We start from the raw sequence: 19,683 nt of genomic DNA, 5'->3' as shown, positions 1-19,683 counted from the left end.
TCATTTGTTGATGTCTGTAGCGTGCTTTGATGCTCTCTGCAGTGTACACGCTGGTTCTGGCCTCATGACTGAAATTAATAACACATGGCCCTGTTTCTCTTTTGGATGACGGGGTGGAGGTGGGTGGGGCCTGAGGTTTCCTGGACAGCTGTGAGGCACATTTTGGCATTATTGTGCCAGAAACAGGTCTCACCGGTGGCCCAGTTATCCAGAGAACTCAACTCAGCAGGGCCTCTTGACTACCCCAGTACAGAGACGTTTCTCCCAACGTAACAAAATACCATTAACAGGCAAACCCCAGATACTGAAGAGAATTCCTGTTTGCTCATACAGATATCTTTATTTGAAAAGTAAAAAAATCTCTGGCATGTACAGCTCTCGGCATTTTGATTTTGCCCCTGGGGTATATATGGAAATAGCTTCAGTGATTGGTGGGTCAAATAGATTCTGGATATAGTGATCTTACTATTTATTTATTTATTCATGAGAGATACAGAGAGAGAGAGGCAGAGACACAGGCAGAGGGAGAAGCACGCTCCATGCAGGGAGCCCAACGTGGGACTCCATCTGGGGTCTCCAGGATCATGCTCTGGGCTGAAGGTGGCGCTAAACCGCTGAGCTACCCGGGCTGCTCATGATCTTGTAATTTAAAACAAACTCACATCTTTGTCCCATTATTAAATACTTTAAACTTAGTTATTTTCTTTTTCCTCTGACTGCTCTGGATTCATGCAACTGTAGTGCTTCTGCTGAGACTTTAAGCCCAAAGGCCACAAAAATTGAAAAGTAGGTAGTTAACATATTAGGCATATAACAACTAAGGAATGCAGGGATGAGGATGGAGAACATGCTGTGATTTGCAGACCTCTTTGTATCTAAGTAGCAATTATTAGGCAAAATTGGTAGATAAATTCATTCCTGTTATTGGCACAATCAGCTGTCTTCTGTGGTCTCGTGATAGGCATGGAGCTTCTTGCCTTAGAAAAGCCCCTTTTCTTTCTTCATTTGGAGCTGCTTCCAGCCAGGCAGAGCAGCAAATTGCCCTCTTGTGATGCCAAACACAGAAAGAAAATCCTGTTCTGAGAGGTAATTCTAAGAGAGAAGACAAAGTCTCTAGTTAGGAGGACAACATGGCACCCACCAATGCCAACAGAGGTGGGGAGGGGAGAGCCAAGAGAGTGTCTTTGAAGAGAGAAGAATGAATTTTTCAGAAAGTCTGTAGTGGACTTAAATTATTCATTGGAGGGTTCTTGGGTTGTGGACTCTCATTTTGGCCTGAGCAGAAGCCAACTGGGTTTGCTGTTCTCAGGGTCCCACCCAGCGCCAATTTTTTTGCCAGAAGAACAAGAACTGGGCTATATGTGATGAATTCTAGACATTAGGTTTTGGCTGAATGGAGAACTAAATCGAGTGCTGGTTTTCCTTGCCTCATGCCCTTACCAACCATTTTTATCCAGACTTTTTTTTTTTTTTTTTAATTTATGAGAGAGTGTGCGAGCATGGCAGGGGCAGAGAGAGAGGGAGACAAGCAGGCTCCCTTATGGGGAGCCCGACATGGGGCTCGATCCCAGGAACCTGAGATCATAACCTGAGCAGAAACCAAGAGGCACTTAAGCCACTGAACCACCCAGGAGCCCCAATCCACACATTTTCAAATGCAAAATCAAGTGGATCTTGTTCAGAGCATAAAATTCTCCTAACATTTATTTATTGATGCTTACTGAATATTCTGAGTAAAATTCTTAAGAGATGGCCTCTGTTGTCAAGAAAGTTGCAGTCCAGATCCCTAAGAGCTGGCTAGATAAGACATGATGGAAACCCCAGAGACCCTTCCCACATCAATTCCTTCAAGGGGAAAATAAGTGAATTCCTTCAACATTAAAGTGTTAAATCATTCAACCAAAACGTAAAGAGGGCCTCTATCTGCCAGGCACTCATTTTAGGTCCTGAAAGCAGAGAATGGTGGTGAGCAAGACGGAGAAGGTCCTTGCTCCTAAGCAGTGTTCGAGGGCGGTCAGGCGGGGCCTTCCCGGGGAGGTGGCTGTTCTCAGGGAGACCCAACAGCGAGGGGGCGCTGGCCCTGTGATGACCTGAGAGAAGAAAGGTTTCTCGGGGGAAGTAGCGAGTGTGAAAGGTCAAAGGCTGGGATGAGCGCTTTTGAGACCGAAAGGGAGCCCCTGGCTAGAGGCAGCAGAATGAAGAGGGCAGCGGGGTAGGAGATGGAGTCGGGTAAGCGCGGGCCAGGTTGTGAAGAGCCACGGCGGCCACAGAAAGGATTCTGGATTCTTCTGTTGCCTTGGGAAGTCATCTGAGGTGTTCTCTACACAACAGCATTGTCTATTATAAAAAAGCCTATTGGTGGTTACTGGGGGGGGGGGGGGCAGTGGGGGATACTTGTAATAGTCCAGGATTGCTGGGCAGCGGAGGGACGGGGAGGAGTGGACAGAGGCTGATGGACGGATGTGGGAGGAGGAGTCCTGGGCTTTTGTCTGGAGCTACTGGGAAGCTCAGAGGTCTGCTGAGGGGCCTATGGTGTCCCAGAGCTGTCCTAGGCCGTGTACAGGTGCCTTGCTCATGGAGCGCGCCGCTCTCCTGACAGGTCCTTTAGCCACTCACCTCCTTTTTGGCAGGGTTCACGTCCTCAGGCAGCTCCTGATTCTGGTTTTTCAGCAGAACTTCTATAGGGTAATACTTCAGCTCAGAATTCAGGGAGAGGGTTGCATTCCTCATGTCCTACGTAAGATAAGAACGTAGACACGATAAAAGACCGTTCGGAGTCCATGCAGTTGAAGTTCCGTGCGTATAATATTTAATATTTTGGCTTATAGTGTGGCACCCTTTGTGGTCATCTTTTAGAACAGTGGTCCCTAAAGCTGGCTGTGTGACAGCATCATCTGGGAATCTAAAATATTCAGATTTGGGGTCCTCCTTGGGAAAGCTGATTCATGAGTCCAGGGTAGATTCCTATGTAGCCAGTTTGGCTTCACGCTGTGCTGAAATCTCATTTAAATGCTGTGATCACATACTTTCTTTTGGCACTTGTATTTATTCTCTACATTTCCAGCCTTTAAATGACTTCAGATTGAAGTCACACTGTCTTTAAATGCGTTTTAAAGATACAATATTGCCATTAGCTCTGGAACTTTGAATATGTAGAGCACAGAGGGGAGGACTGCAGATGGTTTGGACACCCGCTACCATGCGCTCATCCTGATGTTAAAGAGCTGTTGGATTCCTGGCCGGAGGTTCCACTTCTTTTCACCCTTAAACTAGGGGTGATGGCCTGAGTTTTTATGGACTTCATTGTCAGAAACTGGTAAGCATGTCATTTGGGTTAGAAGCTTATTATTTATGAAAAATGCTACCAGTCAACTTAATCTGTCCCAAATGATAGAATAATAAAATTAGTTTTTGGTTTTGTAGTTTTTGTTTGTTTTTTACCTTAAACAACAAACATTTATTTCTCGTAGTTCAAGATCAAGATGTCTGCAAATCCTGGGTCTGGTGAGAGCCTGCTTCCTGGCCTGTGGATGGCTTTTTCCCATTGTGTCCTCACATGGCAGAGGGCGAGAGAGCAAACCCTCGTAGCTCTTCCTTTGAGGGCACTAATCCCATTCCTGAGGGCTCCACACTCATGACCTACTTACCTCCTAAAAGCCCGGCCTCCTAATTCTATCACATTAGGGGCTAGGGGCTCAGTCCATACTACTAGGCGATTCATAGGTCAAAACTCCCAATATTTATATTTTAAAATGTTTTTTTTTTTAAACAGCAAGTCATTCTAGGTTCTAGAAGGCTGTAAAATGAGGAACTTGGCTTTCAGACCTGCTTTTCTATTGATTCAAACGATCTTAAATCAAAGTAGACCACTAGAGTGATGCTAAGAAGGGCACGATAGGGTTTCGCCCATTTGGTGTCTGGAGCATTTACGGTTGCCCCTGTGGCTTGCTTCTCCACAAGCAAACCCAACTCACGGCCGTGATTCTTGTGATTGCAGCAGCATCTCCCAGCTCTTCTTTTAACTGTTCGTATGATTTCCCTGCCTGAAACAAAGAGAAAACAGGACGAGGTGCTGCATAGGCGGGGAGGGACATCTCAGGGCTAACCTACCCTTGAGGACAGCAAAGAAGCCAGAGAATCGGAAGACACAGGGATAAGCAGGAATGAAAGTCCCTTCTTCTGGGCCCATGCCAGGCTGGACGGGACCGACACACGGTGTGGATTAGGAAACACCCTCAGATTAGTAAAAACCCTTTGCTGGTGTTCCCCAATCCTCCATGCGAGACCGAAGGAGACACAGCAGTTGACTAGGAGTCAGAAAACCCTGGCTCCTTCTTACGGGTCAAATGTGACTTTAGACCAATCCTCTCTCCTCTGAGCTTCCTCATTTTTAACACGGGAAACGACGTTTGCCCCAGACGTCAGGGTGGCTGTAAAGCTCCTAAAGGAGACCGTTTATCACTTCCCCACGCTGCTTGTACCTGACCTGAGCCGTGAATTCTCTAACCGGACTTAGAGCCGTGGTGGGTGGAAAAGAGACAGAAAGTCAAAAGTGGGAGTGGAGAGGGGGCAAGGGAAACGTGGTCCTGGATTCACCCAGCCCCTGAGTCAGTACCCCCTTCCCACTGAGCTATTCGTGCTGAGCCCCTGGGCCGTAGGCAGGTCTCCCCCGTTCTCTGCACTTGTTCTTACGCTCCACATATGAGGGTCCCAGGCCAAGAACCAGCCCGTGAAGATGGGAGGCTCAAAGCCCTGTTTTATGATCAGGATGGCTGTGTCAGCGTCCCGGCCACTGGGGTGAGTGTGCAGGTACTCCTGGGCCGTAGCGAGGGCTCTCTCCTTCTCCGTGGCGTTGGCCTCAGCCCCAATCCACAGGAACACCTGTCGCGGGAGAGATGCAGGATGAATGGGTTTGCATCTAGGACCGAGTCCTGTTCTTTTGCCCTCAGTGCATCACAGCCTCATGGCACTTACCCAGCCTCATCCATTCAGCAGAAAAGCTTTCCCAGACTGAGCTGGGTATTTGTGATTTTTTTTTTTTTAAAGATTTTATTTATTCATGAGAGAGAGAGGCAGAGACACAGGCAGAGGGAGAGGCAGGCTCCCTGCAGGGAGTCCAACGTGGGACTCCATCCCTGGACTCCAGGATCACGCCTGGGCTGAAGGCAGACGCTCAACCGCTGAGCCACCCAGGGGTCCCCGGTATTTGTGATTTTAATTACACCTGTATCTCCTAAATCTACATTTCTAGTCCCGAGTGCTCGCTGAACTTCAGCTTCCTGAACCCAACTTCTTGCAGGACGTCCCCTTGTGGCTGCCTCTAGGAACCTCACATAGAACATCTCCCCAGCGTAGCTCTGCTTTTCTGGACTGTGTCTGTCTCCGTTCTTGGTGAATGGCATCCCCCCGGGCCACCTAGGGCAGTGCCCAGCAGTCCCTATATGCGCCTGCATCCAGCGAGTGAGCAAGACCGCCGTCTGCCTCCTGTGCATCCCTCCCCTCCGCCCCCCTCCCCTGTGCAGCCCCTGCTGACTCTTACTGGACGGTTACGATGCTCCCCTGACTGGCCTCCCAGCACACATTCTCTGTCCTTTACCCCCATCCCTCCTGTCTTACACTTTGCCAAGTAATCCATTGAAAGCACAGTGACCATGTCACTCATCTGCTTCAATTCCAGTAGCTTTCCAGGATAAAATTCAAACTTGGCAAGGTAGGTAAGGCCCATTCCTACTTCTTAGCTTCGTCTCTAACTCCTTTACTCTATCTCATGGTCTCATGATGCTGCGGGTAGTTCCCTGTATACTAGACTATTCCATGCCTTGCTTTTTACTGGTGCTCTTTCCTTTGCCCAGGATGCTCTCCTGACCTGATTAATGCCCACTGATCCCGAGATTCAGCCTGGGAACCATCTCCTCCAGGAAGTCTTCTCTGAACCCCCAGATGGTGTTGGGTGCTCCTAATTTGTGCCCCCATGGCCCCATAGCTCCATCATAGTAAAATGGTGTTTCTATGTCCAGCTCCTCCTTTAGCCTGTAAACTCTGCGATCAAGGGCCCCTCACCTGGGTGACACTGCACCTAGCACACTGACTGGCACAGAGGAAGTGCTGAGTATGTCTTCTGAGCTGAAGAAAAAAGGCTGTTGGGGAGGGGCTGCCTTGAAGATATCCCCTTTACAGCCCTGTATTCCCTACGAGGCCTGCATCTGAGTGTGGAGCCTGCTGCTGTCGATCCTAAGAAAAAAATGTGTGGGATGATACGATGGACTGCTTTTCCCAAGGCAAGGTGGGGAACTTCCCAAGGTGGTCATTTTTAAACCACATCTGTTCTCTCCATCCCTGGTGAAAAGTGGGGTCTTCCTCTGGTTACCACGGACGGGTGTTTGGTTGACTTGGGGATGGGCCAGGGCTACATTTGGCAGGGGCAGACGGGGGGATGTCTTTGTCTCTTTGTCACTTGTTCAAGCTCTCTGGCTGTGTCTTACCTGGTCCCAGGTATCCAGAAGCATCACATCACCTGGGCTCAGGTCATCCTGGGTGAATTCTGTGATCTCAGTGACGAGGAAGCGCCCAGTCTTATTGGAACATTCAAAGAGACGAGGCTGCACATCCAGGATTTCCTGCTGTAGTCTGCAATACAGTCTATTTAGAGGAACTGAGCTACTTAGAAATCATGTTTTTTTGTTCAGTTTAAATTCTAGTTAGTTGACATACAGTTTGATATTGGTTTCAGGAGTAGAGTTCAGTGGTTCATGAAGAAACCACGATTTTATTTTATTTTATTATTTTTTATTATTTTATTTTTTTATTAAAAAAAAACAAACCACGTTTTTAAAACTGAAAGGCAAAAAAATAAATAAATACATAAAAATAAAATAAAACTGAAAGGCATCTCAGACTTGCACAGTTCACAAGCCTGGGCGGCAGGGGGAGCCCCGAGGGGCCTTCGTGTCCCATACCTTTTGTCATTGGCGTAGGCAGTCTTCCCTCCCAGCAGGTCCCAGAACTCAGCCGGCTCCTGGCCCTCGGCCACCGTGTCCTCCGTGCCCTCGCAGAGAAAGCTGGCCAGCTCCTTAGCCATTGCCCGCTCATCCCCACTGGACCCCTGAGAGCAGGATGAGGAGAGCACAAGCGACAGTTGGAACTGTAGCACCTACTTTTGATTTTTTTTTTAAGAGAAAAAATGTAAATGTATTCTTTCAAGAAAATCCACTTTTTGGGTTCTATGAGTCTTGACAAACATGCAGAATCACATTACCATCATCAAAATGAAGACACAGAGCATTGCCTGGGCCCTGCAGAACATTCCCTGGGGCTACCCCGCTTTGGCCAGACCCTCCCCAAATGCTTCACCTCTGGCAACCGCCACCGTGTTCTCTGTCACTACAGCTTTGCCTTTTCCAGCATGTTATAAATGGAGTCACGGACATACAGCCTTTGCCACTGACTGTCTCCACTCGGCACAGTCCCTGGGATTCACCCTTGCTGTGAGGATCAACAGCTTTTCTTCTCTGTGCACTGAGTAGCATCCTACCGTATGAATATACCACTGCTTTTTCAGTCATCAGGTGAATTGGTTCCCATTTTTGGTGATTATGAATAAAGGTGCTGTCTGTATTTGTGTCAAGGTAGTTTTTTATCTCACATGGCGTGGGATTGCTGCCTCACAGGTGTGTGCTCTATAAGGAAACTGTCCAATCGTTTCCCAAAGTCTGTATTTGCATCCCCACCAGCAATGCGCACGAGTTCCTGTTGTTCTGCATACAGTAGGATGCAACTGATACTGCCAATTTTTTTTAGCCCTTCTGCGAGGCTTGTGGGGGTATCTCTGGTTTTCACCTGCATTGCCCTGAGGACTGTGGTACTGAGCACTTTTCCTGTTCAGTTCTCTTTTGTAAAAACGGTTTTAGGGCTTTTTAACGTAGAGGCCTCTGAATTGACAAAATCATATTTTTAGTGCTTGTGTTCGAGGTTGAAGCCTGTCCTATGCAATCCACCAGGCTGGAAAGATCGACTTATCTGGCCTCCATCTGTGTGATTTATGGAGTCTCTTGGGTGTGGGCAATGGTGTCAGTGGGTTTCTAATTGTGGGGAACACCAGCAGTTCCTTTGAAGATCCTTTAGGAAAAGGCTCATCTTTTTGAGGACTGCTCCAGCCTACGTTTTAGTGGCTTTGCCCTTGCTGACAGGCAGGTGGGCACAGGGCTGGGCTCCAACGGGCTGGTGTGACCGCCAGGCCCGGCCGTCTTACCTTGCCGTACCACAGGTAGTGCTCTCCCTGGGTCCGCAGCAGAAAGACATCATTGGAGTTTAGGGAGGAGGCATAGGCCGGAACCTCCACCGCTTTGGTGTTAGATTTGTCGTTTCCTTGAATCTGGAAGAGTCTTACTGGAGGATCGGGCTCAGCATTTCCCGTTCTGGAAGTCCCACCCTAGCGAGAAGGAGAAAAGCTGAATCTGGTTCTAAGGAGCACCAGGTGAACAGAGCTCCTGCTAAGCCATTGGAGAGATTATGGAGGAATTTAACGCTGCTTCTGCCCTCAAGGAACTTCCATGCCAACCGGGAGAGGTGAGGTAAGCTGGAAGTATGGCACCAATAATATCAGCTCTCATTCTGAGACTTTTATTTTATGCTAGACTCTGTGGCGGATGCCTTGCCTATTGAGCCTCAGAATAACTGAAATAGGTATTTATTTATTTTTATTTATTTATTTTTAATATTTTATTTGTTTATTCATCACACACACACACACACACACTCACAGAGGCAGAGGGAGGAGCAGGCTCCATGTAGGGAGCCAACGTGGGACTTGATCCCTGGTCTCCAGGATCACGCCCCCGGCTGAAGGCGGCGCTAAACCGCTGAGCCACCCGGGCTGCCCTATTTATTTATTTTTAAAGAGTTATTTATTTGAGAGAGACAGTATGTGATGTGTGCACATGAGCACATGAACGGGATGAGGGGGCAGAGAGAAAGGGAATCACAAGCAGACTCCCTGCTGAGTGCAGAGACTGATGGGGGGGCGCTCAATCTCACAACCCCAAGATCATGACCTGAGCTGAAATCAGGAGCCGGACACTTAACTGAGCCACCCAGGTGCTCCTGAAATAGGTATTTATTATCCTGCAGTAGAGATGGGAAAACTGAGCCTAAGCAACCCGGTTAACAGGTGGCAAGGCTAGGACTTGACCGCAGGCTTGTGTGATGTCAAGCATACGACACTAAACATTCCTGCTAGTGCTTCAGCCCGGGCGTCACGGGAGAAGTGGGACTTGGATTTGGAGCAGCACTCACTAGAGTGCGGTAAGTTAGGGCTCTGAGGGTAACACACCCGCAGAGGTACTATGGGTCAGGTTAGGAGAGGACCTTGAAGGCTCATTGGGCAGTGGTTTGGTCTTGCCCTGAGGCAGCTGGGATGCATTAGAACGTCTAGATTAAGCTGCGTCTCCCCCAAGGCCTGGTCTCCATCCCTCCCCACTAGATGGGGGCCTCCTGTTGCCTTATTCGTCTGAGTGATCCCACTCATGGTGTCATTTTGTGTGAGGGTTCTCACCTCAAAGATCACCAGCCTCCCTTTGAAGATGGCCATGAAGTGGCGTGGCTCCTTCCCCATGGTAACGCGGACCTGTACGGGCGCCCCGTCAAATTGCCGATCCACCTCCACCACCTGGTAGGCCGAGGCCGCTAGCTCATCCTTGGAGGCGTGGCGGCCCTGCAGGGGTTACAGGGGAGGGATGGTCCCCACTACCCCTTGCCCCCACCACTCGGTGGCCGGAGGAGGCGTCAAGATCCAAAGCTAAGAGCCTGCTTCAGGCCTACCTGCCAGATGTACAAGACGTGATGTGGCTTCCCGCTCATCTCATATGTGTACAGAACCAGGTAGCAGTCTCCCCCGTAAAAGAAGCCGTACCACTGACGCTCCACGGGGACCAGCTCCAGGTTTTCAATTCTCCAGACCTGGACACAGAAGGAGACACAGTTTCCCAGAGACGGGATTCCAGCTGCCTGAAGGGAACTGGGCCACGCTTAGCAGAGAATCCAGGTGGGTAAGGCACCAACAGCCACCCCAAGTAACCCTCCCTCTCTGGCGGGGGCTTTTTCCATTTGCATGATTTGAATCCCGAGAAGAACTGGATCATTCCTGCTCAGGTGCATCCCCATCAGGGCTCTGAGCTGATTTGAATATATCTGCCAGCTGAGCTATTGATAGCACACGAGGGTAGCAGCCTTCCACTTCCCCGAGGGACGGTGGGACCGCTTTGCACACTGCGGACACCTCTAAGGGACTACTGCTGAGGTCGCCAGGGGGGGAAGGAAAGCCGAGCAGACCAGAGTCCCCGGCTCCCTCCTCTCCAGCGGAACAGCTGGGAGAGCCAGGGGCTGCGGGCCTGGGGTGTGAATCACTGACCTACCTCAACCTTCCCATTGCCATCATCCACCATTCTTTCCTGGGCAGCTACCTCTGGCTTGGTGTGCAGCACAGTCACGTCAAATTTATCCTGGAAAACTTTAGCTGCAGGGAAGGGGTTGGGAGAGGCCAAGTGAGTGGAAAGCATCCGCGGCTGCCCTTCTAGAGCCCCAGCAGCGGGAAGGCGGAAGGCGGTCTGGGGAGCAGCCTCACCGATCTTGCCAACACCAAACGTCTTCCCCAGGCCCACGGCCTGGTCCTTCACGGACCACTTCTGGAACAATTGCTTGAACATGGCCGACTCAGCACCGTCGTTGATGGTCTCCACGTTGGTGCTGCCAGGGTAGCCCTTCATCTGGATGAAGCTCTGCAGACCCCCCCGCCCCCCAAGGCAGGTCAGTGGGGGCGGGCGCCGGGTGCTCTGCCCGCCTGGTGACTCACCCCTTGAAGGGTGAGGGGGGGGAGGATTGCTCCCTTCTGAAGTCAGAGTCAAATGCCAACTCGCTGACGTCTAGGGACCCAGTTACCTGCCTCAAGCTAAGGACTGAGGGGCCATTTTCGCATCTCTTGGTTGGCCTGTCATGATTTTGACTACTTTTCTCGTGTTTTTGCAAGATCCTCTCTACTGTGTTCCTGCAGCATGCACGTACCCCACTGATTTCGTGTCCTGTTTTGCTTTGTAAGTGCATCCCCCTGGGTTCGTCTACACGGGTCTGGAAGACCAGGGCTCTGAGCATCGTAAGATCCCGGAGGACAGGGCCGTGGACCGTGCTATCCCCTCCCATAGCAGCAGCTGTGTTTACTGAGCAGGTGTAGGGGCCAGATGTTGTTCTAAGCACCTTACAAATGTTCCCGAATCCTCAGGACCACCCCAGGAGATGTATGTTAACCCCGGATTCACTCCCAGGTCGTCTGACTCAAGCCGAGTGTGTAACTGTGATGCCAGGAGCTCGAGCACCCCGTCTGGCTCTCTGGACACCTCTGAAGCACTGCGGATGGGCTGTTTGGGACAGGGTGGTGCCGGGCCTGGGGCTCCTACCAGGGCTTTCGACATGGCCATCTGCTTCTCGATCTTTGTGGCTCCTCTTCCTTTCCACACATAGATCTTGGTTCCGCTCTGGTCTAAGATGTAGCAGTCCTGAAGCAGCCAGGGACAGAAGTGGTTACTGGCGCTCGGCACCCTCAGGAAGGTCCCAGAAGCCAGGTCTGGCCCCGGAAGGCCCGCCCTGCCAAGCTCCACTCACGTCATGGTTCAGGAGGTCCTGCACCAGAGGCCTTGCTGCTACCTCGGTGACCGCCAGCTGCCCAGCAGCATCTGAGACACTGGAAAAGGGGAGGAATTAGCCTGGGCCTGGTCTTCTACAAAGCGTCTTGTAGTCCTTTGGCTATTTTGCCCGCTTTGTTTTCGGGTGGCACCTCTGGGTAACGTTTGACCTCCTCGGACAGGTGCAGTGAATGCAGACAGGAATGCAGTGGCCTGTGTTCTCGAGAGGGGACTTCGATGCACCTGTCTCCCAAACACCTGGGTATGGACCCAGGTAAAGGAAGGTCTCCTCAAGAGACAGGGGAGGGCTGCTGACAAGGAGGGACTGTAGCTGCCCCCCTTGAGCGGAGAACACCGAGATCCTTCTAAAAGCCGCATTTGAAAAGGGTTAAAAGAAAGCCAGACGCCTGTCTGTACCCAAACCAGGAGGCAGGCACAGGTGCTTGGTTTTCTAGGGGACGCCGTCCCCCTGCCCCAGCTTCCAAGCAGCAGCCAGGTTTAGTTACTCACTGATACAGCACGATGCTTGATTTCTGCTGCTGATCTATGAGCTCATCGGGCACGGCTGGCTTGATGATGGAGCGCCGGCCGAGGGTGTCCTGCAGGACCTTCACCAGCTCTGGACTTGCTGCCTCCTTGTCTCCCTCGATCACGCCGATTTCAGCACGGCCTCCTCGCTCCCTGTCCCGAATGTCCTTTGCCAGAAGCATGGCCTGTCAAGAAGCCCAAGGAGGCACTCGGTCCCTGCTGGGCCCCAGACACAGGAGTTATTCTGGGGCTTAGGACCCCAGGGTGAGGGATGCCTGGGTGGCTCAGCGGTTGAGCATCTGCCTTTGGCTCAGGGCATGATCCTGGAGTCCTGGGATTGAGTCCCACATCAGGCTTCCTGCACAGAGCATGCTTCTCCCTCTGCCTGTGTCTCTGCCTCTCTCCCTGTGTCTCTCATGAATAAATAAATAAAATCTTAAAAACAAATAAAACCCCCGGTTGAGCCACAGACTCATGCACTTTGCCTGTCCCTGAAACAGATTCCACTCAGAGGCAGGGGTCTGTCTCCGCAGCTCCCGGAAGACCCCGTGGGGAGGGAAGAAGACACAACAGGCAACTGAGAGAGCACAAACCCTGCGACCAGGCAACCAGGCGACTAGGCCCGAGGTGGAGGGGAAGGTGATGAGCCTGGGAAGAGCCACACCTTCAGGCGCTCTCTGCTGTTGCTCTCTGGGCCATTCCACTGGATGATGACCTTCCCAAGGTCCAGCAAGAAGACGTCACCCCGGTTAAAGCTGTCCCAGCTCACCTCCACCTGCAGGGGAGAAGCAGGCGTTGGTTGGGGGGGACTCCTCGGGCGCCAGGGCCAGAGCCCCGGGCCCAGCAGACAGTGGGCGGGACTTACCTCGGTGGCCCTGATGTGGCTTTTCCCCTTGACGTGTAACAGCCGCCTCACGTCGTAGGTGTTGGTCTCCACGTGCTTCATCCCAGAGGCCACGCCCCCCTTCTTGTAGCTAAGGGGACATGCAAAGGGCACCCAGTTACGGATGGGCTAAGCCCGGGTGACCATTGGCAATTAGGCAGGTGCAGCCCCTGCCTGTAGGGGCGACGGCGGGAAAGGAGGCCCACGGAGGTGGCGGTGACGGGGTGGTCAGGGCCGTCCTCGCTGGAGGGACTGTCAAGCTGACATATGAAGAGGCCTAGGAACCGACAAACAGACGACGGGGGTTCCAGAGGGTGCAGCAGCGTGGAGGGCCCCATAGCACAAGCTTGTCTTGTCCCAGCAACTGTCTGGAGATCAGCGTGTGACAAGGAGAGGGGCACGAGTGGGGCAGCAGCAGAAGCATTCGTGACACGGTGGCCGTGAGAGCAGCCCCCTGGGAATCGGCCCTGTGCCCCTGGAGTTTACCCCAACCCCACCTCCATCCCAGGTGTCCTACACTGAAGGACACACGAAGCCTGTGGGGCGCTGTGCCCAGCGGGTCCTCGGTCAGGGCCAGTGCCACCGTGCAGGGCGCTAGCCTGGGACCAGCCTGGGAGTCCCGGGCTCACCGGGCTTCTCTCTTGGTTTCCGATCTCAAGCGCAAAGCCTCGAGGCAATTAGACTCCTCAGTTCCCGGGACGCCACCGCCCCGGCCTTTCAGGCCCCCTGTCCTGTTCGCAGGTTCGCGGGCGCCTTTGCGGGCGCGTGCCTGCCCTCGCCCTCCGCTCCGCACGCAGCCCTGCCAGCAGCCGGACAGCTGTCTTTTATTTTCATTCTGCTAAATGTGTCCCATTGTTTTGCAGGCATGTATTTAAAAACAAAACAAAAAATCCCCAAACGACAGAAACTGGCATTATCGTGTGTTTCAAGTCCGTCCCTCACTTTGTTTGCCAAGTACCCATGTTTTAAAGACCTGTCCACAGGGCACCCGTGTCTGGTCCCCTGCGTGCGGCTGCTGTCCATACTCATGGCAGTATTTTTTCCTGTCCCCTGTCCCAGCGATGGGCACTCACGTTGCCTACAGCTTCACGCCACCACTCGTGACGCTGCTGTGAACTCTGCTTCATGCGCCCTTGCGGACCTGGGTGCACGGGGAGCCCTTGAGTTGCACACCCAGGGGTGGGATCCGCCTCAGTGGCAGCAGACTGCTCCTCAGGCTGCCGCGCTGTCCTCGCTGCCACCAGTGGGGCACACAGGCTGTTTCCCCGAAGCCTTGCCACAGCGCCTCCACCCAGCTCTCTAATCCGTCCTACTCTGATAGCAGGTGCCAAAGCCTTTTTGTGTGTGTGGTTTTTTTTTTTGGATTTGTATTTCCCTGGCTCTTCCTATACTTGGCCCTCGTGCTTTCCTGTTTGGCAGCCTGCCATCCGGGCCCTGGCTCCGGTGCCACTACTCACATGATGCCCTGCTTGAAGTAGCCGTGGAAGGTGTCAGACTCGTGGTACTGGACCTCGCGGTGCTGCACGGGGCTGCCCCCCAGGTAGTCATCGAGCTGCGTGCTGTAGATGGCCGCGCACGTCTGCTCATCCTGGGAGGAGTCCTTGCCGATCCAGAAGTGGATGTCCTGGGACAGGAGACTGCCCGCTCTCCGTGTCTGGGCGTCCAGGGAGACGGGGTCAGGGGCTGGCTCAGCCCTGGGCGCCGGCCCTCGCTGTGGGAAGAACAGCCTGCCGGGCCGGGTGGGCGGGCTGGGCCTCTCGCTGCGCAGCGCCCCGGGGCAGCCCTCACGGTCCTCCCACGTTCGGGACACCGACAGCTTGCAGCCATCCAGCTGCGTGAGCCCGGGGAGGGCCTTACCCAAGCTGGGCTGCGGCCTTACCTTGCTCCCCCCGCCCCGATCCGCGGCCAGTGTCTCCTCAGCTAGGACGAGCCCTGGAGGCCGGCCTGGTATTTATCTGGCCTTCCTCCACAGCACTTTACTGTTTTTTTTTTTTTTTTTTTTTTAAGATTTTATTTATTTATTCATGAGAAACACACACAGAGGCAGAGACACAGGCAGGGGAAGGAGAAGCAGGCTCCACATGGGGAGCCTGATGTGGGCCTCGATCCCCGGACCCTCGGATCATGCCCCAGGCCGGAGGCAGACACTCAATAGCGGAGCAACCCGGGGGGGCCCCCTCCATGGCACTTTAATGTTGAGTCTGGGCCCCGGGAGGGGAAAATGCTGCTTGCAGGCTATGCTGAGGTTCAGGCTGAGGCCCATCCCCTAAGAGTGGCCTCTGAGAGTCAGACCGAGGCCCGCTCTGTTCCACACCGAGGAAGAACCCAGGGGCCGGTGGCTCCCGGGGCAGGGGCTGTGGGGCCCGGGGGCTTGGTGCTCACCGAGAGGATGACGTAGCAGTCCCCCTCGTAGAAGTTCCCGTGGGCGCTCAGGGGTACCAGCACCAGCTCCAGTTTCTGGAAGGACAAGGGGGGTGCAGCGTCCCCATTCCAGTCCCCACCTGCCAGCCTCCCAGTCGTCTCCATTGTCTGGCTCAGGGGGCGGGGACAGGTGGGCGGGGGGGTGGGGGGGTGGGGGTGGGGTCCCCAGGGCCCCACAGCGTGGCTGGCCACAGGATTAGCGGGGCCACCCCTGCGGCTTCTGCCGAGCTCTACCACACGGTGCCCTGTCCTCACCCTGGCAGCCCCCCACCTGCTGGCCTCACCTCCCGCAGCCAAGCCTCCAGCACTGCGCTGAGCCCTGACCTGGGGGCGCTGGGGGCTGCGACACATGGGGGGGGTAGTGCGTGGGGCTCTGTGCCTGGATTCGGGTGCAGGGGGGAGCTTGAGGTGTCACCTGCACATGCGGCTTGTCCCAGGAGAGCCAGTCACATGGCCTGATACGGATTTTCATAACTCTCTCCAAGGGACCTAAACCTGCAGTCACACTTGTGTATATTCTCCATACAGTATGTGTGTTACATGTAAAAATGTTAAATATACCACACATGTAGCTGGTATATGTGACTTAGTACCTATTTCTAAATAAGCAGGGAGCCTTAAGGGTTTCCTGAAGCTGCCCCTCCCTGGGCCTCAGCAGAAGCGGATGCTGGCAGGGGCTCCTTCCAGGGGAAGCGGATGCTGGCAGGGGACTGGGGGAGCCCCAGGGGCTCTGGCCGAGGGGAGGGGGGCGTGGTGCCCCATCTCCACGGTAACCCCGCCCCTCCCACTGCAGGGGTCTGACTGCCCTGCGGGAGAAGGTTCCCTCTTCTGACAGAAACAGCCAGGGTCCTCGGTCTGGGGGGGTGGGGGGTGGGGCCACCCATTTCTCCAGGGCATTCCCTGCAAGTGCAGACTCACTGAGCAGATGGCAGGCTAAAGGGCAAACTGACTTTCGCTTGGAGCCCCGCTCTCCAGGCTGAAAGCCTTTCCTCCACCTGCCACCACCTGCTTCGGGTACCCAGACAGGGTCAAGGGTAGGAGAAGGTGACCCCGATGCCGCCCCTGGCCGTTCCCAAAGGCAGGAGACTGAAGGCATGCCTGGGCGACCGGGCCACCAGCACCGGCTGGCCCGAGTGTGGAGGAGGCCGCCCCAGCCAGCTCACCTCTATCCTCCAGGTGATGAGCCCAGGGTCGTTGCCCACAGCCCTGAAGGCGCTGCTCAGAGACATGGCGCTCGCGTTCCTGGGCCTGCAACACCGACACAGCCAGGGAGGTGACGCCGGTGGTGGCCGGCATCCCTGCAGCTTTTCCCTAAGTCCTGTCCTATCTCCTGTGGGCCACCCTGCAGTGTCCTCGGGGCACCTGCACGGCTCCGCGGCGACAGGGCAATGACCTGTCCAGGTTCCCACGTGCGCTGGAGAGGGTCAGGAGCCCTGGTGGCAGCCCGGTCACCTGCTAAGGGCTGGTAAATGCAGCAGGCCCTGGCGGGGTCACTTTGTCATCTGATTCTATGAACTGAGTACATTTTCATCTCACATCGTAGGCAGGTTGAGGCTCGAGAGGTTCAGTAAACTGCCCGGCGTCATGCACGGCAGCCAAATCCATGTCTGGCCCTAAACCCTGCGCTTTGGGTTCGCTGAGGTCCTGCGGCCCTTCCTACGCTGAGCTGAGGCCTGAACGTTCCCAAGTGTGACACATCCCCAAGTGTCATACACAAGTGTGACTGCGGCCTTCTCTGTCATCCGTCGGCTCTGCCCAGAGTCCTCGCTTGCCAGGTCCTCTGCTTGGTCAGCGTGTTGAATTCTCCTCTGGGCTTTGCCTTTCCAGACTTTTCCCTTTCAGGTAAGCTATCCTATACTCAAACAGCCCATCTTGCGTTTGTCTCCGGACTGCGGAGTTGGGGGTGCCAGGGGGAAGGGCTGGGTGTCCCCCCACCCAGGCCCTCCCTGTCCCCTCCCACGGCCGCCCACAGGGCGGGGTGGGAGGAGGAGGAAGCCGTGAAGTGCGGGCCGAGGGGGTACTGTCTGGATTCAAGGCACCTCTCGGATTATCGGTGTTTACACCCATCCGAGCTCACCTGGGGCCTCGTATATACGTGAAATGCCCGCCTGGTTTTTGCTCTCAAGGAGCTTGCATTCGGATAATACCTATAACTGATGAATGCTCTCAAGAGGCAAAGGAAAAAAGATGGATTTGCATAAAGAAAAACAAACAAACAAACCGAAAAGCACAACCCACCCAGAAAGGCCATGTGGGGCATCTCGCTCTCGTTGAGAAGCGTGTCTGGCCCTTCCACCCTCGGTGGATGAAGCCAGGTTTGGAGAGTTTGTGCCATTATCTAACATGGGCTTTGGCAAAACAAAAACCCAGACTCCCTTTGTGTACTGCTGTAGCAAGACCAAAGCAGGGCGGCCACTCGGAGCAGCCAGTGTTTGAGGATTTAATTTGCTGACTCCTGCTGCCCCACCTGCCTGCCCTGTGCTGCCAGGAAATATTTGTTCAGGTTTTTTTTCAGACCCTAGATTTCATTCACTGAAGGCAAATGCCGTGACCCAAGGAGGGGAAGGGGATGAGTGCCAATGAATTCATTTCTTGAAAACCGAAAAGTTTCAACCTGGTAAAAGCAAACCAACTGGCGTTACCTCGGGCCTTGACTCTCAGAGGCCAAAAGCCGTCCTATTTCCCAGCAGGGACTTAGCGATCGATGGGGAAGGAGCTCCGGGGCCAGGGCCCACCAACCAAGGAGAAGACATGCTCAAAGCAGGGACTTCCTGCCACACTGGAGCACCCAGAAAATGACTGCGTTTGTGACACTGAAGTCCTCCAAAGTTCAGCTTCATCGTCCCTCTTCCCCAAGTCTGTTAATTTGGCACCGGCACTGCAGAAACCGCACTGCAGGGTGGGATGCGGGTTTGAAACCCCAGGCAAGCAGCCAGTGGCCCTTCACTCTTCCAGAGAGCCCCGTGAGTGGACTCCAAGCCCAGGCCCCTTCTGACCCGTGCCTTGCCCCAAACTCCATCTTTCTGAGGTAGGCGGATGAGGCAGTCTCCTTATTTCCCAGCTTTTGAAAAGGTGCCCTATCTGTTCAGTGGCTTCTAAAAAAGGGCTTTCACTGCTCAGCGGGACGTTTGCACAACTGGTTACAAACTCCTGGTTGAATCTTTTAAAAGCCTCATGCAAGAAGACAAAGGCACAGAAATTTCAATCTGCTCTTCCTTCCGAGTTCAGTAGGATTGCTCTAGTGATGTGCACCCACGCACCAAGCCGACCTTACCTTGCCTGCTCTCCGGCTGGGCTCCCACAGGGTTTCCAGGCGGTATCCGAGAACCACCCCGGGGCAGGAGGCGCCAGCTCCTGCTGCCTTAGCTTAGCAATGGCTGCATAGACTCCGGGTTATATTTGCTTGTGTTTGCATCTTAACCTCATTTTCCCAGTGCTGGCCAATCACGGCCAACCTAGCCCTGGGCTTGACTTATTCAAACCAGAGGGGAAGCTTTATCTGCTCCTATTCAAAACAGCAGAAACAAGATGAGGGGACTTTTAAAGGCCTCCCTTTTCTTTTGACTCCAGCTCCACACCCTGATCTAATTGATTTTTTAAAAAGTGCATAGCCCATCAATAATGCAGGGAAAGAGGGTGGAAGGATATGAAATTTGCCATATTGTAGATATGGATGCATTATGCTGATGACAGGAGGCAGGGGCCGGAGCTGCCCCTGAGTGCCTGGGCTGGCAACTGCCTCCCTGAGAAGCTTCTGGGCATTTCTCAGAGGCAGAGAGGTCTAGGGGAGGGGCCAGGATGTGTTATATTAGGTCATCCTGTTTTGCTCTTTAGGGCTTCCCTTGGGGTCCATACAACAGTCCAACCAGAATCTGAGTGCCTACTATGTGCCAAGAACCATGGATTCTAGGTTCCGGGGATCCCAGTCTGGGAGAAGCAGTAAGGGGCACAGAAGTTCATTCCCAGAAGTCAATAGGACACCAAGCGTATGCTTATCAAGCACCTGGACGGCAACGGAGCTGCTTCCACACGGGGGCCAGAACAGAACTCATGTAGTGCAACTTCTGTAACCTTGAGCGGAAGCCGTGCCGAGTCCTCAGCTGGCCTCCCGGCCGGAGCAACAGCCTGCCCAGCCTGGGTGCGCAGCTTTGCCGTGACACAAGGGTTGGATGCACGGGAAGA

The 19,683-nt window shown here is 53.7% G+C and overlaps 1 protein-coding gene across 3 annotated transcripts; it reads right to left on the bottom strand.

Moving 5' to 3' along the window:
• Positions 1-232: 232 nt before the first annotated feature.
• Positions 233-19,613, bottom strand: AVIL (advillin). Of its 3 annotated transcripts, XM_041754639.1 has the most exons (20): positions 18,776-19,613; positions 16,665-16,749; positions 15,463-15,537; positions 14,538-14,734; positions 13,063-13,171; positions 12,862-12,972; positions 12,180-12,382; positions 11,650-11,728; positions 11,445-11,543; positions 10,619-10,772; positions 10,410-10,510; positions 9,817-9,954; positions 9,551-9,709; positions 8,249-8,428; positions 6,957-7,102; positions 6,483-6,627; positions 4,693-4,881; positions 3,975-4,043; positions 2,617-2,733; positions 233-1,092 (listed from the first exon to the last, which is right to left on the bottom strand). In XM_041754639.1, the coding sequence occupies exons 2-20, from the start codon at positions 16,728-16,730 to the stop codon at positions 979-981; spliced, it is 2,451 nt and encodes an 816-aa protein (XP_041610573.1). In that variant the 5' UTR covers positions 16,731-16,749; positions 18,776-19,613; the 3' UTR covers positions 233-978. The 3 variants fall into 3 exon arrangements, with proteins under 3 accessions (XP_041610573.1, XP_041610572.1, XP_041610574.1); XM_041754638.1 differs by lacking the exons at positions 16,665-16,749; positions 18,776-19,613 and having other exon boundaries at positions 15,463-16,356; XM_041754640.1 differs by lacking the exons at positions 15,463-15,537; positions 16,665-16,749; positions 18,776-19,613 and adding an exon at positions 14,960-15,017 and having other exon boundaries at positions 303-1,092; positions 14,538-14,807.
• Positions 19,614-19,683: the final 70 nt, after the last annotated feature.

The sequence above is a fragment of the Vulpes lagopus genome, chromosome 5 (genome assembly GCF_018345385.1).
Source record: "Vulpes lagopus strain Blue_001 chromosome 5, ASM1834538v1, whole genome shotgun sequence".
In the NCBI taxonomy this organism is placed as follows: Eukaryota; Metazoa; Chordata; class Mammalia; order Carnivora; family Canidae; genus Vulpes; species Vulpes lagopus.
The sequence above is the reverse complement of the archived record's forward strand: the minus strand, read 5'-3'. Positions and strand labels throughout refer to the sequence as shown.